Source organism: Triturus cristatus, chromosome 5_1 (assembly GCF_964204655.1).
Source record: "Triturus cristatus chromosome 5_1, aTriCri1.1, whole genome shotgun sequence".
In the NCBI taxonomy this organism is placed as follows: Eukaryota; Metazoa; Chordata; class Amphibia; order Caudata; family Salamandridae; genus Triturus; species Triturus cristatus.
The window spans coordinates 383,785,692-383,804,039 of record NC_140587.1 but is presented as its reverse complement, the minus strand read 5'-3'; the positions used below and the strand labels follow the sequence as shown (position 1 = coordinate 383,804,039).

The window sequence follows — 18,348 nt, the reverse complement described above, 5'->3', positions numbered from 1 at the left end:
ACATCTCGTGGAGAACGCGACCGGATCGGGAAAACTTGTCGGCGAACACGGTGATTCAGGTAAGGCGATCGCGCGCATGCGAGAATGTATTATTTTACAGCGCGAGCAAGAAAAAAAATTACGGTAAAATGCGGATTGCGGAAATGTTGACATTTTCGCGCTCTCCGCGGAATGCAAAAATGTCAAATTATCGCAATTTCCGCGAGCGGAACGGAATTTTAGCTCACACAGTCCTTCCGCTCTTCCTCTTGGCAGGGTCTTCTTGTTTCTTGAAGTAATCTAAAGTCCTGAGGTTGTAGGTGTAATACTTATACCCCAAAATGTCACTGTTCTCTATGAGGCAAGTGTCTCTGAACCAAGTCCAAACCAGTACTGTCCTCCCTGGTGCAACATGACCACAGGGGGTGGAGACAGCATTGTGAAAAAGGAGACACAGCCTATTCAGGTGCAAGCATAACTCCGCCCACTACTCTAAATGCAGACCAGGTCTATTCAGCCTTGTGATGAGTCACTTGTGCAAGGCAGGGCACACCTCAACCCTCCCTAGTGACTATCTAGAGTGAATTAACATTCTAGCTCCTGTCACTGAAACACCATACGCTAAAAACACAAACAGCCAGAGGCAAACAGAATGGTAAAGTAAGAAAATACCCACTTTCTAAAAGTGGCATTTATAAACAGAACCTAAAAAACACCTTCACAAAAAGGTGCATTAATAAATTCTAAGCTCTGGGAGCCTAAACTCTATTTTCCTATCTTATCGCTATTGCAAGTTACACATGTAAAAATGTTACAGTGCAACCCCAGATAGCCTTTCAACAGTGAAAAACGAAATACGCAGTATTTCACTATGAGGACATGTCACACATACCATTACATGTCCTACCTTTCACATACGCTGCACCCTGCCCATGGGGTGCCTTGGGCCCACCTTAGGGGTGCCTTATATGTAAGGAAAGGAAAGGCATGGGCCTGGCAAGTGGGTGCACTTGCCAGGGAAACATGGCAGGTTACAACTGTGTGCACTGACACTACAGGGGTATGTCTGAGACACATTTACAGGGCTACTCATGTGGGTGTCACAACCAGTGCTGCAAGTCTACTAGTAGCATTTGCTCTGCAGGCCCTGGCACACACTGTACACTTTACTTGGGACTTAACAGTAAATCAAATGTGCCATAATGAATAACCAATCATATAATAATTTATACAGAGAGTATATGCCCTTTAGCACTGATCAGCAGTGGTACAGTGTCCGTAATCCTATAGCCAATAAATACAGGGTTGGAAAAATAGGAGGCAAAATGTTTGGGGATAAACCTGTCAAAAGGGCAAGGTCTAACAGGGTTGCTGTGTTTTTATGAGAAAGTGTACACGATTAGAGGCTGTACAGGACTTCAAGCTGAAAAGACGACTGAGCTGTAAAGTGGCACACGTGTATTCTGTTCCCTTTTCACAATGGTGCATTTATGGAATGCATGAAGTGGGATTATCATGTGGCTGCCTTGACCCGGTGTGAAGTGGATTTTCTATACTTATGGTTTTCGTTCAGTGCACAGAGGTATTTTGGTGGCGTACACCTAGCAAGCAGAAGGAAGAAAATGAATAGCCTTGTATTTATGTTTCCCTGAGAGTGTTGAAGAAGAGAACGTGGAAGGGGTGTACGGAGAAGAATCACAGATCCTTACCAACTAAAGGAGTGACTTTTCATCTTAGTTATTTGGCCAATGATCGATGTAGTGACACCCTGATAAATAAAACTAAAGTGACAAACCAAATGTAGTGGGTATCGATTCTCTTGTCCTGTCACACGTTGTTTGTGGCAATTGTCTACCAAAATGCATGCTTACATTTCATTACAGCTTAAGTGAGATGTGGTTTGGAAAACTTTGGCAATCTTATAAATACCCCAAAATGTATGGCTTTGTGGGTGTTCCCAACATTCCAAAGAGTGCCCACCAGCCCCCCCCCCCCGATTTATTACTAGATAAGACTCTTTAATTCTTCAAAAACAGAATAGAACTGTTCATCCCCTCTTGTGCTCTTCATGAGGTAGAAACAAAGCCATGTGTCATTTTCTACCTCTCTAATGGGGTGGTACGCCTCAAGGATGTCCCAGATCTGACCAAAGGTTGCATTGTGGTCAGGTACTCTATATAAAGTGTGCTTGTATGGTGCAAATATGATTGTTTGCGATATGTTCCTAAAAATGGAACTTATAAGTTATCCTCTTGTGAAGATGGTGCATTGGGTGGTAATAGTTAATGATTCGATTAGGCATTTGCACTCTGTTTTCGAGCATTTTAAGAGACTTTGAGGAATTATGTAATAAATATGTTATGTAACAAACATATATTTGCCGGCCATGGTATGTATTCCCATATGTGTGCTCCATGCTCTCCCATATCTGGTCTGTGAATTCTGTATCTTCAAGCGTTGTGTGTATAAGACCACAATCTACATTACCATCTGGTGAACATCACAATCCTTTAAATCACCACTCAATTCAATATTGTGTTAGCAGTGTAAAATACAACTCTCCTACTTTGCAAAATTCTAACCATGTGGAAACCTCCCATCAGATTAACCTAAAAAGATCTCTTGTGATGCTAGAATATTATAATGTGTCCTACTCATGCCCCCAAAGAATCTGATTGAAGAGACTTCTGAAAATCCAAAATCAAGCCCTAAGATGTTTCTGACCATATGAACATTTGACCAATTCAAACCAACATCTATGTGCCCTCCACTGTTTCCGAGGGGACACAGGTGTCAAAATTCAAGTCATTGTGTACTACACATGTTGTTATGTGGAGTCAGTTCTTTAAGGCCTACTGACCTAAAGAACTGGCTCCACGTAACATCCCGACCAGGAAGCTTTGATCATCGTCTAGGCACATGAGGCCTCAATGGCCCTCAGCCAGCAGAAACACCTTGTCCATTGCTCTGGAAATGTGGCACCCTACCCAAGGAATCCCTCTATCCCTGACTCAGAAATGAAACAAACTACCCCAACCCATGAAACACCTCAAAACCAATATCTTCAAGAGACAATTTTCTGATAGTGTCTTCTAAGTCCATAGTTAATTAACAAAAGTCAGCGGTCTTCACCCATATGACTGTACGCTATTTGAATAGTGCTCACCCTGGCGTCTGTTATCTTCACCCTTCTTGCCTTTGCATCTGTCAACATTCTGAAGTTATTGCAAAATCAATACCGTTTCTTTACAAAATACCAAAATAATTAAAGAAATGAGTGTATCACCATCCTCTGTAAACTTTGAATATCCTTTCTAGAGTTCAGTGCCAACTCAGCAGGATCTTAAATTTCATGAACAAATTCTCTTCAGGTTTTCAAGGATGGACCTCCAGTGAATATGATCATTTTTGCAAAGTATATGAAGATGACAAAATATAGACTATCTCATTATTTTAGATATAACGCTACTTTTCTTGCAACTTTATCACGTACCATCAGTCAGAATTGTGAGATCTATAATAGTGGATAAATTACCACTGAATTTGCCAAACTATAGACGTGTTTTAAAAGATCATTCTAAAAAATATAAAGGAAAAAGTGGAATTGATATTAGGCTTAAGACCTTTGATGGATTACCGTTTATCAATAACAGCATATGGCAAGCAAAGTTGATACGAGCCATTGAATGGGAAAGGTCAGCAATTAAACAGTTAAAAAACAAAATATGGAAGCATGACAGTAACAAAAACAAAGATTAGAGATTTCAAGAAAGAAAATAATAAACATTTTTATAGCAAATCTCCTACTTAAAATAGTAAGAGGATAATGCAGGTGTGCACTGACATGACCTAAAGATGTTGGACCCTCTTGTAAATACTGTATTTGGTGAATTATACCACAGTTTCTAACCTGTTTAGCACTTAACAAAATGAAGGTATTGTAGGAGGATGCACAAGCCCTTTTCTAAAACAATCAAGAGCCATGTCTACTACTGGTCTTTTAAAGGGGGAAATGGCAGGGCAAAGCAACTGCTGGCTGTTTCCTCCTAAAAAATATTTTCCAGTGCATTAGCTCAGTATAACCCAGAAGCTACTCTAACTCTGTGTTTGCTAACAAGACAAATATCAGCATTTGCTAAGGATCAAGAGCACTTATATGTGATTGGACAATCCCCTAAGGCACCTCCATTGCACCACTTAGTCAGATTGCTATGAGGCAGAACGCCTACGTCTTTATATAGTCTGCCCACTGCAGGTGGCACACAGGTTCGTATATGCTTTGTGACTTCTACAAGACACATTTTCTGCCTTACTCTCGTCCTAGTGTAAAGGGAGAGGGTTTGTAAAAGAACACGCCCCCGCTGCCTCTTGAGTTGTCCTGTAATTGGCAGGGTGCACAGGAGGCTTTTGCCAGTCTAAAGGTGGCAAAGGTGTCATAGATGGTATCCTGCATGCTGCCCCCACCTTTTATCTCTAAAATGACTGGCAGTTTCATATTCTCAGTTTCAGGGTGGAGCTAAGGCAGATGTTCTGTCATCAGAGCCTATGCTGGGTGTGGCTAATGGGAGCTTCACCTTCAAAGAACTCTAATTCTCGCAAGGAAATGCGCTTGATGGGAGGAGTCTATGAACTCCTCCCACCAATGCGTCAACTAAGAAGTTCATTTCATCTTTCATAAATTTAATTGTTAAAAATGCTTAGCATGATTTCCACCACAACCACTACAATAAAGGTTTCTTTATGTATCATGGCCCACACAACCAGCATTCCAGACATTTATCTCGAAGCATTGTTCACCATAAGAGCAGGATATATTTTAGATTTTTCACGTTTTGTGCACGCACCTTTGTGGGATGTTCTTCAAACTAGGGATTAAGAGCAGTTCTGGGTAGTTGTCTATCAAAACGTTCTCCTGGAAACATAGATTTTTCCTAACATTTCTAAAGGGCAGTAATGTTAGGAACACTGCTGCCCATTTGAGATCAGACTCGGTTTTAGCAGACATTCTTAGGAAGAATAAGTAAGGGAACAGAGACAGTGCATTGCCCATTACTCTTCCGAATGTAAATCCTACCCTCACCCTTGCTGTTAGTTACCCTTATTGGAGGAAGGGCATGAGATTGTTTACAATCGCTTTCTGCCATTAAACTGCATTTAATAAAGCCGTGTCAAATGAATATTTGGAAGAGATCATCGCATTTGACAATCTACACAATAGGATGCTCACCTGTAATTCTGCTTCTCGTTACCCACGTGGAACCGGTCATACTGCGCGTGCGCGCGGTTGGACTCCCAGTCCGTCAGTTCGATCCTCAGCGAGTACAGCCGCTGGCTGGTGATGGCGAAGATGAATTCATTCCCCAGCCAGTACTCACCGGACGCGCTGCCAAAGCCCTAGGGAAGAGGAACTACGTTTATTTCTGAAGGAAATTACGCAGACAGTGTTAGAAAATAATTTACACTTAATTGCGACAATATCACCATCAACACTGCAAGAGCCGTTTGGGGACAACTTTACACGGTGGCAAGAAAGTCTCCTGTTACTGCTGGCTGTGGTTTTTTATTGCACAGAATTTAAATGGAACCCCCCGAAGTGAATATTCTTCAGCTTTATTCTATCTATGCAATTCACGCTGCAGGGCTGACCATTCGAGCATGACAGGCTGGCAGCCAGAGGAATCCCAAAGGCTGGGTGGGGTCCTTTCCATCTGACTTGAGCAGACCACCCTTGAAAGAGACGTACTATCCGCACGTGCATCCACCACAGCTATGGTAACACAACGCCCGACATGCTTACTGTGTAACATTGCATTGTTATCATGTATATAGGTCAGTCATACAGGTGGTCCTGGCACGAACACTGGGTATCCCGTTTGATATTACTCTTATTATCATGTATATAGGACATTCATACAGGTGGTGGTCCTGACTCGAACCCTGGGTACACTGTGTAATATTACTCTTATTATCATTTATATAAGACATTATGGGAGATATTCTCAACGAAGTGGCGGTGAGAGGCATTAGCCTTCTGGCTCCATGCCTCTCTCCGCCACTTCGGAAACGCCAGGCTGCACCCTATTCTCAAGAATGTGGTGCATTTCTCCTCGTTTCCCCACCTTAAGACCAGGATTTTTCTGGTCATAAAATACAGAAAGTTAAAACCTGTTAAAGAACAGGGCAGATATTAAACTTTTCATCATAGAATATACAGCATTTAAAGTTATTGTACATTCGTATTGGCTAAAATAGCCCACCCCCGGGTCCATCACGTACTGAAGTCGCACTCACCGGTGGCCTAATATTCAACTTACTTCATTCCACCTGTCTAGTCTAGTGGGCCCAGAACATGAGGGTTTTTTTCAGAGCGAAAACAGTAAAATTATGTTTCACCGTATTCCCATGCAAAAACACCTTCATTTAAGGTTCACAAAACGTCAGTTCTGCTTTACATTATAAAAGTGTTGACTACATCCCAACACTAAATGGTGCTGCAGTACAGCAGATCGTGCAGAAAATGCCCCAGAGTCCAGCTGTGAAGCACAATATTACCCAAGATTCCCTGTGATTGCTTCCTGTAAGGCTTCATGCGCTCATAAATTATAACATGCTGCATTGAAGACGTCCCGCAACACTGATCAACCTTATAGTAGGCCGCGTGCAGTGACAGTTCTCGTTTAAAAAGAGGGAAAAACAAACAAAAAATATATAAACTATTGAAAACATCAAAAACACCACAGCGAGGCTGATGCTGCACCTGGCCACATCGAAAAATACATTTATAGGGCATGTTGATCACGGGGTAGGTCAATTGTCTAAAGCACTCGTAAACCTTATGCTTCTTTTAATGAGATGATGGGTCCTTTTCCAGCTTGTCGCCAACGTAAAGAAGATTGACACTTCAATGGTAGATGTAAATCTGCTTTTATTCAAGTACAAGGACATCACTTTAGCCAACACCAACAGCTTTAGCTCCTACCCAGCCTCTCATCACTTCTCCTTTTTCCTTTCAACCCGCAGGTTGTGGAACCTTATGACATGTCCCGTGACATAGCATTTTGTCATAGCACAGGAAGCAGGATAAGGTAAATACCCCAGAATTCCCTTATAGGTGTCTAAGTGGCAATTCCTGAACTAAAAGGAGTAGCATTACCACGTTTGATATGTTTGGAATGGTTCTAATAAATCCTGCTTACGGGTTTAGTTGGATTTTACATTACTATGTTAGGAAAAGCCACTTTTAAAAAGTGGACATTTCTCTGTGCTTATAACTCTAGCGTGGTTTTCTGCCCCTTGTCTTTCCCAAGCAAACGCCCCGTGAGTGCTTTATACTTCCACTTCCTTTTTCATCACTAAGCGCGTTGTGAACACATCGCTTATTCCCAGAGTCTGGGAAGTACTTGCTATTGCTCCCGACCTCTTTCAAAATCAGCACACGGTGAGCGCGACACCATGCCCCTGGGATCGGTGCGCCCTGGAAATGACTCACACCAATGTGGGTAGAGGTCACAAGCCCCCTTTTGCCTGAGAGGGTGCGCCATGAGTATCACAATGCCACCTCCTTTTCCAGAAAGCCCGCACCAGGACCACGTTGCCCGGCAACCCCCGAGCAATCCACTTTGCTGGCTTCACGCTACACACAAAGGGTGAGCCGATCCCCGAGCTGTGTCTCTGCTGGGCATGCTGCCAAGCCAACGAGGCATTTTCGGCACTCACGCCGGCTGATCCTCAGGAGGAGGGACCACATCAAGGAAAGCACTCCTGTGCAGCTGCCCCACAAGTTCAAGGGCTGCCACCTTTTGCTTGCTCAGCTGACTCTTCTCAAGCGAACATACGAGGTGTGTGCCCCCCTCCCCTCCATACCTGCTATAGCACCTGGGGCAATGGAGTTTATTCGCGATGGCCTTGCAGGGTAAGTCCTCAACAGAATATCCCCACTCCGGAATGGTTCTACTGGGGGATAATTACCGTAGCAAGTGGAGTATGCACACTGGTGATCCTGCGGTCTACAATGTGAGCCTAACTACCATATCATGTCTAATAGGAGCCCAGGTGTGCAGGCCCTACCATATCATAGTGATTTGTGTACTAATAATGGTCTGTAGTGTTTTGTTTATTACTTACTGCACTACCTGCCCTAAAAGTCATTGCATATTTTTTTTGCATTCATAACAAATACTAACTCAGTCAAGGCATTATCTACTGCGTTCCTTTGGAAGGTGTCTGGGGGCCTCATACAAGTACTGTAATGCTTATGTAATGCTTACTCTCTATCAGGCACATGCATCAACGTTTTTTGCGAGCGCAAACGGTGCGTTTTGCAAAAATCGGCTGTTTGAGCCTGCAAAAAGGCCTTTTGCGATGCAGCAAAGTGTAAGGCACTCGCAATTTAAGAAATCGCAGTTTATTGCGATTTCTTAAATTAAGAAATCGCAATTTATTGCGATTTCTTAAATTGCGATTGCATTTAAGGAATCGCAATTTGAGATTCCTTGAATGCAATGCAGGTATCCCTTAGAAATAGCAAATCCGCTATTTGGGGCCGAAAAATACAGAGAAATTACTCTGGTCTGTATTTTGCAACAACCTTGAAAAATGCATTAAAGTGCATTTTTCAATGTTTCAGGTTACACACACACATGCCCTTGGGGCATGTGTGTTCGCAACATGGGTGAACATCACAATTTCAGGGGTGCAACAGGGTGTCATTTTGACACCTCTGCACCCTTGAAATTGCATGCGCTATTTGCGAGTTCCTATTGGTACTCGTAAATTGCGCATGCAATTTCCCATTCATTCCTATGAGCCTATAGGCCTCTAGGCTCATAGGAATGAATGGGAAGCCATTCCATAATTGTGACTCGCAATTTGCGAGTCAGAATTAAGGAATGTTTAGAAATAGCTATTTTAATAGCGATTTCTACATGCTTAGGGTTTTGAGAGTCCCTAATTGCAATTCCTTAATTATCGCAATTAAGGACTCGCAAAAGCCTGTGCATGTGCACTTATACCCCTTGTGAAATTATTTACTGATGTTATGATGCATGTCATATAAATCCTTGCATTGTCAGTATAACAAGTGTTATTCCAATATTTGGAGGATATGCACAGTATTTCTAATTCTTGTCATTTTGATCTATGTTTTTTGTAAAATATATGATTTATAGTTTTATATAATCCTGTGTGGAGTCTCTTTTGTGGTGTATTCATTGTGCTACTGGTGTTATTGTTTTCCACATATGCTTTACACATTTCCTCTGATGATAAATCTGCCTGCTCTGCCCCCCACTACCAAAGGGTGAGCACAGGTTATCTTTGGTGTGTAATTTACTTGCCCTGACTAGAGTGGTGGGTTCTGCATGGTTAAAGTGAATACCCTACTCTAACTAGAAACCCCATTGATAACAGGCGGCTATTTATCAACCGTGCAGGACTCTGGGATTCATCCCAGAATTTGAACGCATATCAGCGCCCATGTGGCAGAAAGAATTCCTCAAGTAAATAAAGGCTGGCATGTTTTAAGGCATGATGTGAATAACTACGCAGTCTATGAAGTGAAAAAGCTGGATCACAGCCACAGGACTTTAATTTGGAAGGATTTCTGATAGACAGCTAGGCTCATGGTTAGGAGTGAGTGCGCACTGTGAGAATGAGCAGGTTTAAAGAGCTAAAATACCCTTTCCTTTACGATGGGAAAATTAGAATGTTAGCTCAGTTAAAGAGGAGCAGAGTCTATCTCTCCCCTTCGACATTCGAATGTTCACTGGGTATAGAGCTGATGTCCTGGCTGACTGTGGGCTCCGGCGGCAAGTCGGCATCAGCCTTATATTTTTTTAAATGAGGAATATGAAGGGGTACTTCATTAAAATAGATAGCGGAACAGCCACCAACGTGCGGAATGGGAGCCCCGCTTGAGATGTGCACATCTATTCTAATAGAAGCTTAAGCAGGTTGGCCAAAAACTTGTGGGCCGGGGCCTCGATTTGGATTTGTAAACACAGAGAGCTCCAATTGGATCCTAAACGGAATGGCAACCTGCTTAAAGGCTGGGAGGGCCCGCTTTAGATGTGCAAATTCAGAAAGCACTAATAGGAGGCTTAGCGCTTCAAAAAGTTGTAAAATATGTGGGCCGGCATTGAAGGACAGGGATTCTATGCCTCAGTAGTTTGGTAAAGACATAACCAGGTCCCCACCGACCGTTGGGCAATCTGGGAGGGTTAGTTGTAAGGTGCACCCATAAGGAATTGTGAATAACTGAGAGCTTTGTTGAACAAAACATTTATGTTCACTTGAGTTAGCTCCAAGTGCATGTTGGTGATGCACAAATATATTGGATAAATTGATCTATATCATTGTCCTAATGTATAACATTTTTGCCCTAAGGAAGATGCTGCCCTATTAACTTATTTTCCGTACTAAGTGAAATGGGGTGGCAACGACTAATGTTGAGGATGCCTCAGCTCCCCCACTCAATGTCTTCAGTCTAGTGAAAGTGGATTCACTAGTAAAGAACTGAAACAGAGCCACCTCATGAAGAGTAAGCAGAGTATTAATACTAAAAATAAAATATACAGCCCATATGCATAGTGGGGTGGGAGGTATAGATGTAATACCATTTCCTTTAACCTCAGATATGTTTATCTATGTTTAGGGTTTGTTTTTACCTTTCGGAACCCTTAAAAGGGTGAGGCCTGTTGGGACAATAGAAACAACATACAGGTCCCAAAGACCATGCCTCACTCATTTAAAAGTGAGTGTAAGGTAGGTAAGTGGACCTATTTTTTTGTGTGAAAGCCGGTGAAAAAAGACAATAGTGGAACTTAAGGGGAAAACGTCTTATGCAGTTTCAGGACATAAGGTGGCAAGACAGGTGGAATGCTTCATTTTAGGCCACCAGTGCTTACCACTTCAGTATTTGAAGGACTCAGGAGGTGGGCTATTTTGGCCAATTCGAAGGTACTGTAGCTTTAGATGCTGTATATTCTATGAAGGGAAGTTTAATATTTGCACTGTTCTTCAACAAGTTTTAATTATCTGTGTTATTTGTGAGAGAATTTATATGTCGTCTTGAAGAAAATGATAAAAATCATAAGACCCATCGGAAGGCTTCAACTAGATGAAAAAAAAGACTTGATCTGTAAACACATCTGATATGATGGCTTATGATTTCTAGACCAAGTGTCATGTGTAATGTTGATACAGAACACTAATATGTAATATACCACTGGTGTTGTCTTTTTGTGTTTCTCCCTGAGTAGAATCTGTTTTTATGGTTTATGAATTGTATTAATTTATGTTGTGTCACATTGTGGAAAGGATTGTATGTTTTTTTTTTAACTGATACATCCTATAAGTAGGAACTGTTTTTAACGTTGCAAAGTGATTCAATCCTTTTTTATTGTACTATATGATCTGTATTTTGAATGTATGATCATTAGTAAAATATTTCACGTTTACCTAGTGTCTCTCTGTACTGCAGTGGTATTGAGGTTTGGCTGTTGAGGTTTGGATGTATATAGCACATGAGTGATCAGGTCCTGCCTGGGGTTGGATTGAATGTTGAATGTAATCCTGGTTCTGTACTTCTCAAGGAGAAATCTTCTTTTTACTCTTCTTCTGTAGTGTCCACAGGTTCAGGAGTGTACTGAAGAGTTGGTGTCTGAGGCTCAATGTTTATACTTGGTGGCTTCTTGTTTTAAGTGGAAGAAACTTCTAGAGGATTCCCTTTGAAGTGCTCAGGCTTCCTTCCTCCCCTGTCTTGGCTTCAGACTAACTACAGGGGGTATGCAATCCTTTGTGGTAAGGCAGGACACAGCCTATTTAGGTGTAATTGGGGCTGTGCATAGCTCTGCCCTTCCATCCTGCCAGTGATGGTCCATCCAGGCACATCTAAGCCCTCTATATTGTGTGGCTGTCTAGAAGGAATACACAAAGGCCAAACGCCAAATTCATCCAGTCACGTGACACAAAGACAGGTAAGCACTAAATGGTTAAGGCAGGAAAATGGCAACTTTCTAAAAGTGGCATTTTCACAATTTTAATTCAAAATCCGACTTTATCATAAAAGATGATTTTTCACTACTTTTCCAAAAGCACCAAACATGAACTATTTACCTGCTCCCATGTGGAACAGTTAAAAAATTTAATAAGGTAACTCCAATATTATCCTATGGGAGAAGCAGGCTTTGCAGTAGTAAAAAACAAATTTAAGAGTTTCGCACCACCAAGACACGTAAAACTTAAAAGTAAATGTTCTTCTTTTTGAATACATTGAGCTGTGGAATGTTTGTAGCCTACAATAGGCGTGACATATGTATTAAAAATGAAGGTCTGGGCCTGGCAAAAGGTTTATTTTTGCAAGTCAAAGTGGCAGTTTAAAACTCAACACTCAGGCTGCAATGGCAGGCCTGAGCCAGGCTTGCAAGGCTACTTAAGTGAGTGGCACAAGTGCTGCAGGCCCACTAGTAGCCTTTAATTTACAGGACCTGGGTACACATAGGGCCACTGTACCACAGACAAATTAGTAAATTAAATATGCTATGGTGTTGAAGCCAATGTTACCATGTTTTAAGGAGAGAGCACATGCACTTTATTACTGGTTAGCAGTCCTAAGGTCAGCAAAAATGTAAACAGCAAAAATGGAGGAGGGAGGCAAAATATTTGGGGAAAGACACTCCTAAGGCTGACAGGTCTAAGAATGAAGTTAAGCATTACAGTGCTGCATTAACAAACATCCTGGAAAATGGAGCAGTAAATATGCTCTCATATGACTTCTTCATTGCTTAAAAGAAGCAGAATACACTCGGCTGATAAAAGCTCATATATTTGAGATTTTTTACCTGGCATCTAATGCTATTGGGCTGTTAGAGAGGAGTCTGATTTATTTTATAACATTTTAGCCTAGTCATATACAGAAAAAGGAATTGAAAATTGTTGTCAGTCCTCTGATATTGCCATTTCAACATACCCTTGGTAATCACATACTTCAGAAATCGTAGTAACATAATAGAACACACCACTGATGGTAGGGTCTTATCTTAAGATTAGGCACAATGCGGCCAATGTGCAAATCAGTCACTCTGTTCCTACACTGATGCAGGAGTTGTCATACTGCTCCTGACCACCTAATCAGGTGAATCCTGTCGTAAAATCTCTTAGACAGTTTTCCATAGCACAGTACCGTAAGTTGTTTCATAATTGTAATAAGGTTTATGTTTGTGAGGCTGTTCGAAGATTGTAGCCCACAGATGGCTAAACGTTTCTGCTTTAAAGTCACCAAAGGGGGTTGAATTAAAACAGGACATAGGAGCACAATAAATCTTTTTATAAAAGGGACCAGTTACAGACTAGCAAGCTTGTTTTATTGTATCAGGGGTGCTGGCCTGTTCATCTACTCAACACCCTATTCTCAAGACTTGGCTTCAATGGCATTGCTTTTTGGTGGTTCAGATCATGTAAACGCTATGTATAGCTGCTCACCCAGATCTACCCACATCCGATCTGACCATATCTCTGTGACCTGTAGAATCTGAGGATTTCACAGCTCTGTGGCCTGTAAGATCATCACCTCGGCAAAGACAAAGCCTCGAGCACCAGCCACCACCCCCTGAAGACGTGTGGGTATAATTAGCCCCGGGCGGCTCAGACAGAAGCCGTATAATGCTGGGGCTTCACGTCAATCAGGGAGTGGAGAGCATGGTCACCCCACCCTTTCTCAATTCGTCACCGAGGGGTGAGTGCTTCCCTGTGACGAGTTGGAAAAGGGTGGTGTAGAGGCTGCAGGCAAGCGGGAAGCAGAAAAATTGAGTCTGCACACTCAGTCATCAACACTTTTGAAGAGACTGCACAGACTCGAGGTGTCTTATTCCCACGTTGCAGATATGCAGGACGCCATTTATAGCTCCAGTCAGATTCATGGCTTGGGGAGAAGCGGCGCATTGCAGATAGTGTATGCAGTCCAAAGTTTAAATGAAAGAGTCACCTAGCTTGAAACTTTCTCCCAGTCCAGATGATGCTCCGCATCCACGACAAGCAGGTAGGAAAAACTTAGCAGCTGGGAAAGTGTGTAAGCAATTTGCTCGGGCCGGCCGGTTTGAAGTAGTGACTTGCTGGCCTGAATTTATTTACTGTCCTCTAACTCCACGAGAGGCACTTTAAAATTAATGACACCTGTTCTTCCTTCCATTGCTTTCAGCAACTAAAACCTTCACTCTTTATGTTTTTACATAACTCTCTCCCAAATGCATATTTTCGTGCAACTCCCATAACTCCTCATCTTTCTCACAGCCGCTCCGGTCAAGTCAAAAGTGCAGTGTCATTTGCATACGGACTCCTCTGCAGTGCTCTTGCACTGCAGAGATGGAAGTCTTTGAAGTGCTTGTGCAAACGGAGACCTCTGCAGTGCTCTTGCAGACGGAGGCCTCTGTAGTGCTCTTGCAAACGAAAGAAGTGCTCTTGCAAACGGGGGCCACTGCAGTGCTCTTGCAGACGGAGGCCTCTGCAGTGCTCTTGCAGACGAAGGCCTCCCCAGCTCCCGAGGCCCCCTCCCTGGATTCTGTGCAATGACGATCAGCGCACCCGTCACGCTGTCGTCATTGCTCAGAAACCAAAACTGAAATGAGCCTTTAGGCTCATTTCAGTTTCACTTTCACCCCTGAGCACTTTCTACGTGCTCAGGGGGCTATCTCAGCCCCCTGCGCACATAGAAAGACGGGACAGGTATCATTGGAAAGGGGAGAATCCCCTTTCCAATGGTACCCCTCCCCAGTGGATCCCTGATTGGGGATCGTCCCAGGAGGCCGATTCCCAAGCAGGGATCCACCCCCTACACACCTGGGAGGGGGGAGCAGCCCGTTGGGCATGGGCCTTTGCTCCCGTATTGGGCACAATTCAGTCTTTCTGCTCCCCCGGGTGCAGATGGGGCTGTAGCCCCCAATCTGCCCCCCCGGGGAGGAAGAAAGCCCACTAAACACCAGGGATTTTTTTTGCACCATTTCTTTTAGGGTGGGGGCTGCCTGAAACGGGCATGCCAATGCTACCCACCCCCCCCCCCCGCCACCATTACAGCCTCTCTGCCCCCCCCGGGAGGGGCAGAAAGTAAACTTGACGCCAGGGACTTTTTTTTTGCGCAATTTTTTTTAGGGTGAGGGCTGCCCGAAACAGTGGAAATTTGGGGTTCCACGCATATTCAAGAGATTTCCACTACAGAAATGTGAGGAAAATTTGTTTTTTTTGACAATTTTGTAGGTTTGCAAGGCATTCTGGGTAACAGAACCTGATGAGAGGCAGTCAAGTCACCCCATCCTGGATTCCCCTGGGTGAGTAGTTTTTAAAAATGTATAGGTTTGCTAGGTTTCCCTAGGTGCCGGCAGAGCTAGGGTTAAAAAAGTACAGCTAGGCACTTTGTCAAAAAAGGGTCATTTTTCACTGTGAAATTGTGGTGTGTCCAAGTTGTGTTTTGCGCCGTTTCCTGTCAAGGGCTCTAGGCCTACCCACACAAGTGAGGTACCATTTTTCTTGGAAGACTTTGGGGAACGCGGTGTGTGTGGAAATTTTTGGAGCCACACAGATTCCAGAACTTTCCACCACACAAATGTGAGGAAAATGTGTTTTAAAAAAAAAAGTTTTTAGGTCTGCAAGGGATTCTGGAGTGCCGGCAGAGCTAGGGTTCAAAAAGTACAGCTAGGCAGTTTGCAAGAAAAGGGTAATTTTTCATTGTGAAAATGTGGTCTGTTCACATTGTGTTTTGAGCCGTTTCCTGTCGTGGACCCTAAGCCTACGCACACAAGTGAGGTACCATTTTTATCTGGAGACTTAGCGTAATTCAGATTTGTAAAGCAACTGTTATCACCTATTGAAGTAATTTTGAAAAATGATCGATAATTCTCATGCTAGTATGAGTATTCCCAATTTCAGAAATGTGCAAATATCTACTGTTTCTAAACTCTATATTTTGTTCCCATTTCAGAAATACATAGGTGTCTTTCATTCCGACTTTTCCATGTATACATTTTCCCAGAATAATTGCTATATAATAAAAAACCATTGCAAGTCACTGCTTAGTTTTTGGCTCTGGGTTCGTCTGGTTCTTGGTGAACCTACAACTCCAATATATCCCCACAACCAGTAAGGTCCAGCGGATGTAACGGTATATTGCTTACAAAGAGCTGTCATAATTAGAAGAAGTTACAGGTGAAAACGTTGACACAAAAGGCAGTTTTTTTCAACTAATTTTCAATTTTTCCTATATTTAACTGTTGGTTTCTAAAAAAAAACCTTGATGGATCTACACAAATGACCCTTGCTGAATTCAGAATTTTACCTACTTTTCAAAAATGTATATCTTTCCAGGATCCAATTATTGCTTTCACACCCATGTCTACCATTAACTGGAAGGAGGTTGAAAGCACAAAAAATAGCAAAAATAGGCTATGTCCCAGAAAAATGCCAAAATGCAAAAATTTCGTAGCGCGCGCTGCATCGCATTTTGCGATGCAGCGCGCGCTACGAAATTCGTTTTATTTATTTAATTGTTTACTTTCCTGCAATTATCCATATTCCGTTTTTTAGAAATCCCCACCCTGCCCCTCCCCCGCCCCGCCTTACCGCCCCACGGAACTCCCTCCACGGGCCGCGGCTGCGTCCACGTGCTCACTTCTGTTGTCCTCCCCTCTACCTCACCTTTTTTCAGCTGTCAGTTTCTTTGTGGCGAGGTGCACTATATAAATTCCCATTCATGCACACATAAATACATAACTACACATACAACTTTCCAAGAATAACAAAAAGGCTCCTACAAACGCCTCAGACAAGCCCTTCTATCGTTTTTGCTTCAGTGTCTAGGAGAACTGCTGAAGGTAGTATTTCTGTCAAAGGTAATCAGTACACTCTTGGGCGTCTCTCTCCTATCCGTCAAGGAAAAAAAAAAAAGTTAATCCCGTTTGAGCACTTTGATTTAGGCTTGGCATAATAATCACCTTCAAGCAACCAAGGGCAAACAAACATCTAGCTTAATAAAAATACAACGTTTGGAAAACACATTTCGGCTTTTACGCATTTAAAAAAACAATTACTATCAGAATTGAATTTTCTTCATTTTAAGTCACAAAGCTGATTGTCAGCAGTTATCATGAAATGTACATTTCCTCTACACAGATGACAAGAGAGGTGTAATTTATCAATAAACACATTTCAGATGCATCTGGCTTGCAGTTTTGTCAGAGTCGTGTGTATATGAGTCCAAAATATGCATTACAAAAAGTAAAAAAACCCTGTAGAACAGGCACATGTGGTGAGAGTCTTACAACTGCCATTGTGTTAGTGCTGCTTAACAGAATTTAGCAGTATTTGGATTGCGATTTCTTTCTACTCTGATAGGACAATGGGGCATATGCATCAAGCATAATTTTTGTCTTCACAAACTGGCTGCTTCGCAGAATCAGCCCGTTTGCAAGCGCAAAAAAAGCTTCAGATACAGCAAACCCTATTTTGCGATTCGGTAACCTGTTACCAGATCGCAAAATGGGTTTGCAATTCACTATTAGGAAGGGGCGTTTATAGGACGTCCTTTCCTAATACCGAATCGCATTGGTATGAAGGAATGTTTTGTGACTGAAATGCGGTCGCAAAACCTTCGCATTTTACCACCTATAACCCATTTGCAAATGGGAAGGGCCAAGGGACCCCTTCCCCTTTGTGAATGTTTGTTACAGCATTTTTTAAGAGCAGGCAGTGGTCCCACAGACCACTGCCTACTCTTAAAAAATGAAAAGATAACTTTTCATTTTTGTTTTGAAACGCATCCAGTTTTCCCTTAAGGAAAACAGGCTGCATTTAAAAAAGAAAAAAGTCACAGACATGGTGGTCTCCTGACCCAGGCAGGCTACAATCCCTGTGATTTTTGCGATTCCTAGGGGGTCGCAAATCGCAACCCACCTCATTAATATTCAAGAGGTAGGTCATTTGCGATCCCCTAGGAATCGCAAAAAGTGTTCAACACACTTTCATGCATGCCGTTTTGCAATTTCTTAATTGCGAATCTCAAGGATTCTCCATTAGCAAATCGCAAAACGGTTGCTCCATGAATCTGGCCCAATGTGTTTAGCCATTTCATGAAGTGCAATCCAAGCTCTTGGAGACACATCCCACACTTAAATATGATGTCACCCTCTAACGTCACTATAGGTTACCGGTCATTGCCCCCTTATGTACTCTGAAAGCATGTGCAGGAAATAGATTTTGTGACAGTAGTTTTCCAATAACTGCTTCCAAATGAGATGTGTGCTTGCCTATATGTGGTGTTTAATCCCAGTGTGTTTCTGCTACTGCCATGGAGAAACTCTTACAGATTTAAGATGCAATTTTAGCTAG

General features: G+C 42.5%; 1 protein-coding gene across 1 annotated transcript in view; it reads right to left on the bottom strand.

The window, feature by feature from the left end:
* ANGPT1 (angiopoietin 1) overlaps positions 1 to 18,348 on the bottom strand; it is a 966,748-nt gene that overhangs the window by 271,550 nt on the left and 676,850 nt on the right. Inside the window, exon 7 of the mRNA XM_085605097.1 lies at positions 5,207 to 5,373. Within this exon, the coding sequence (XP_085461223.1) occupies positions 5,207 to 5,373 (167 nt within the window). The remainder of the gene's footprint in view (positions 1 to 5,206; positions 5,374 to 18,348) is intronic.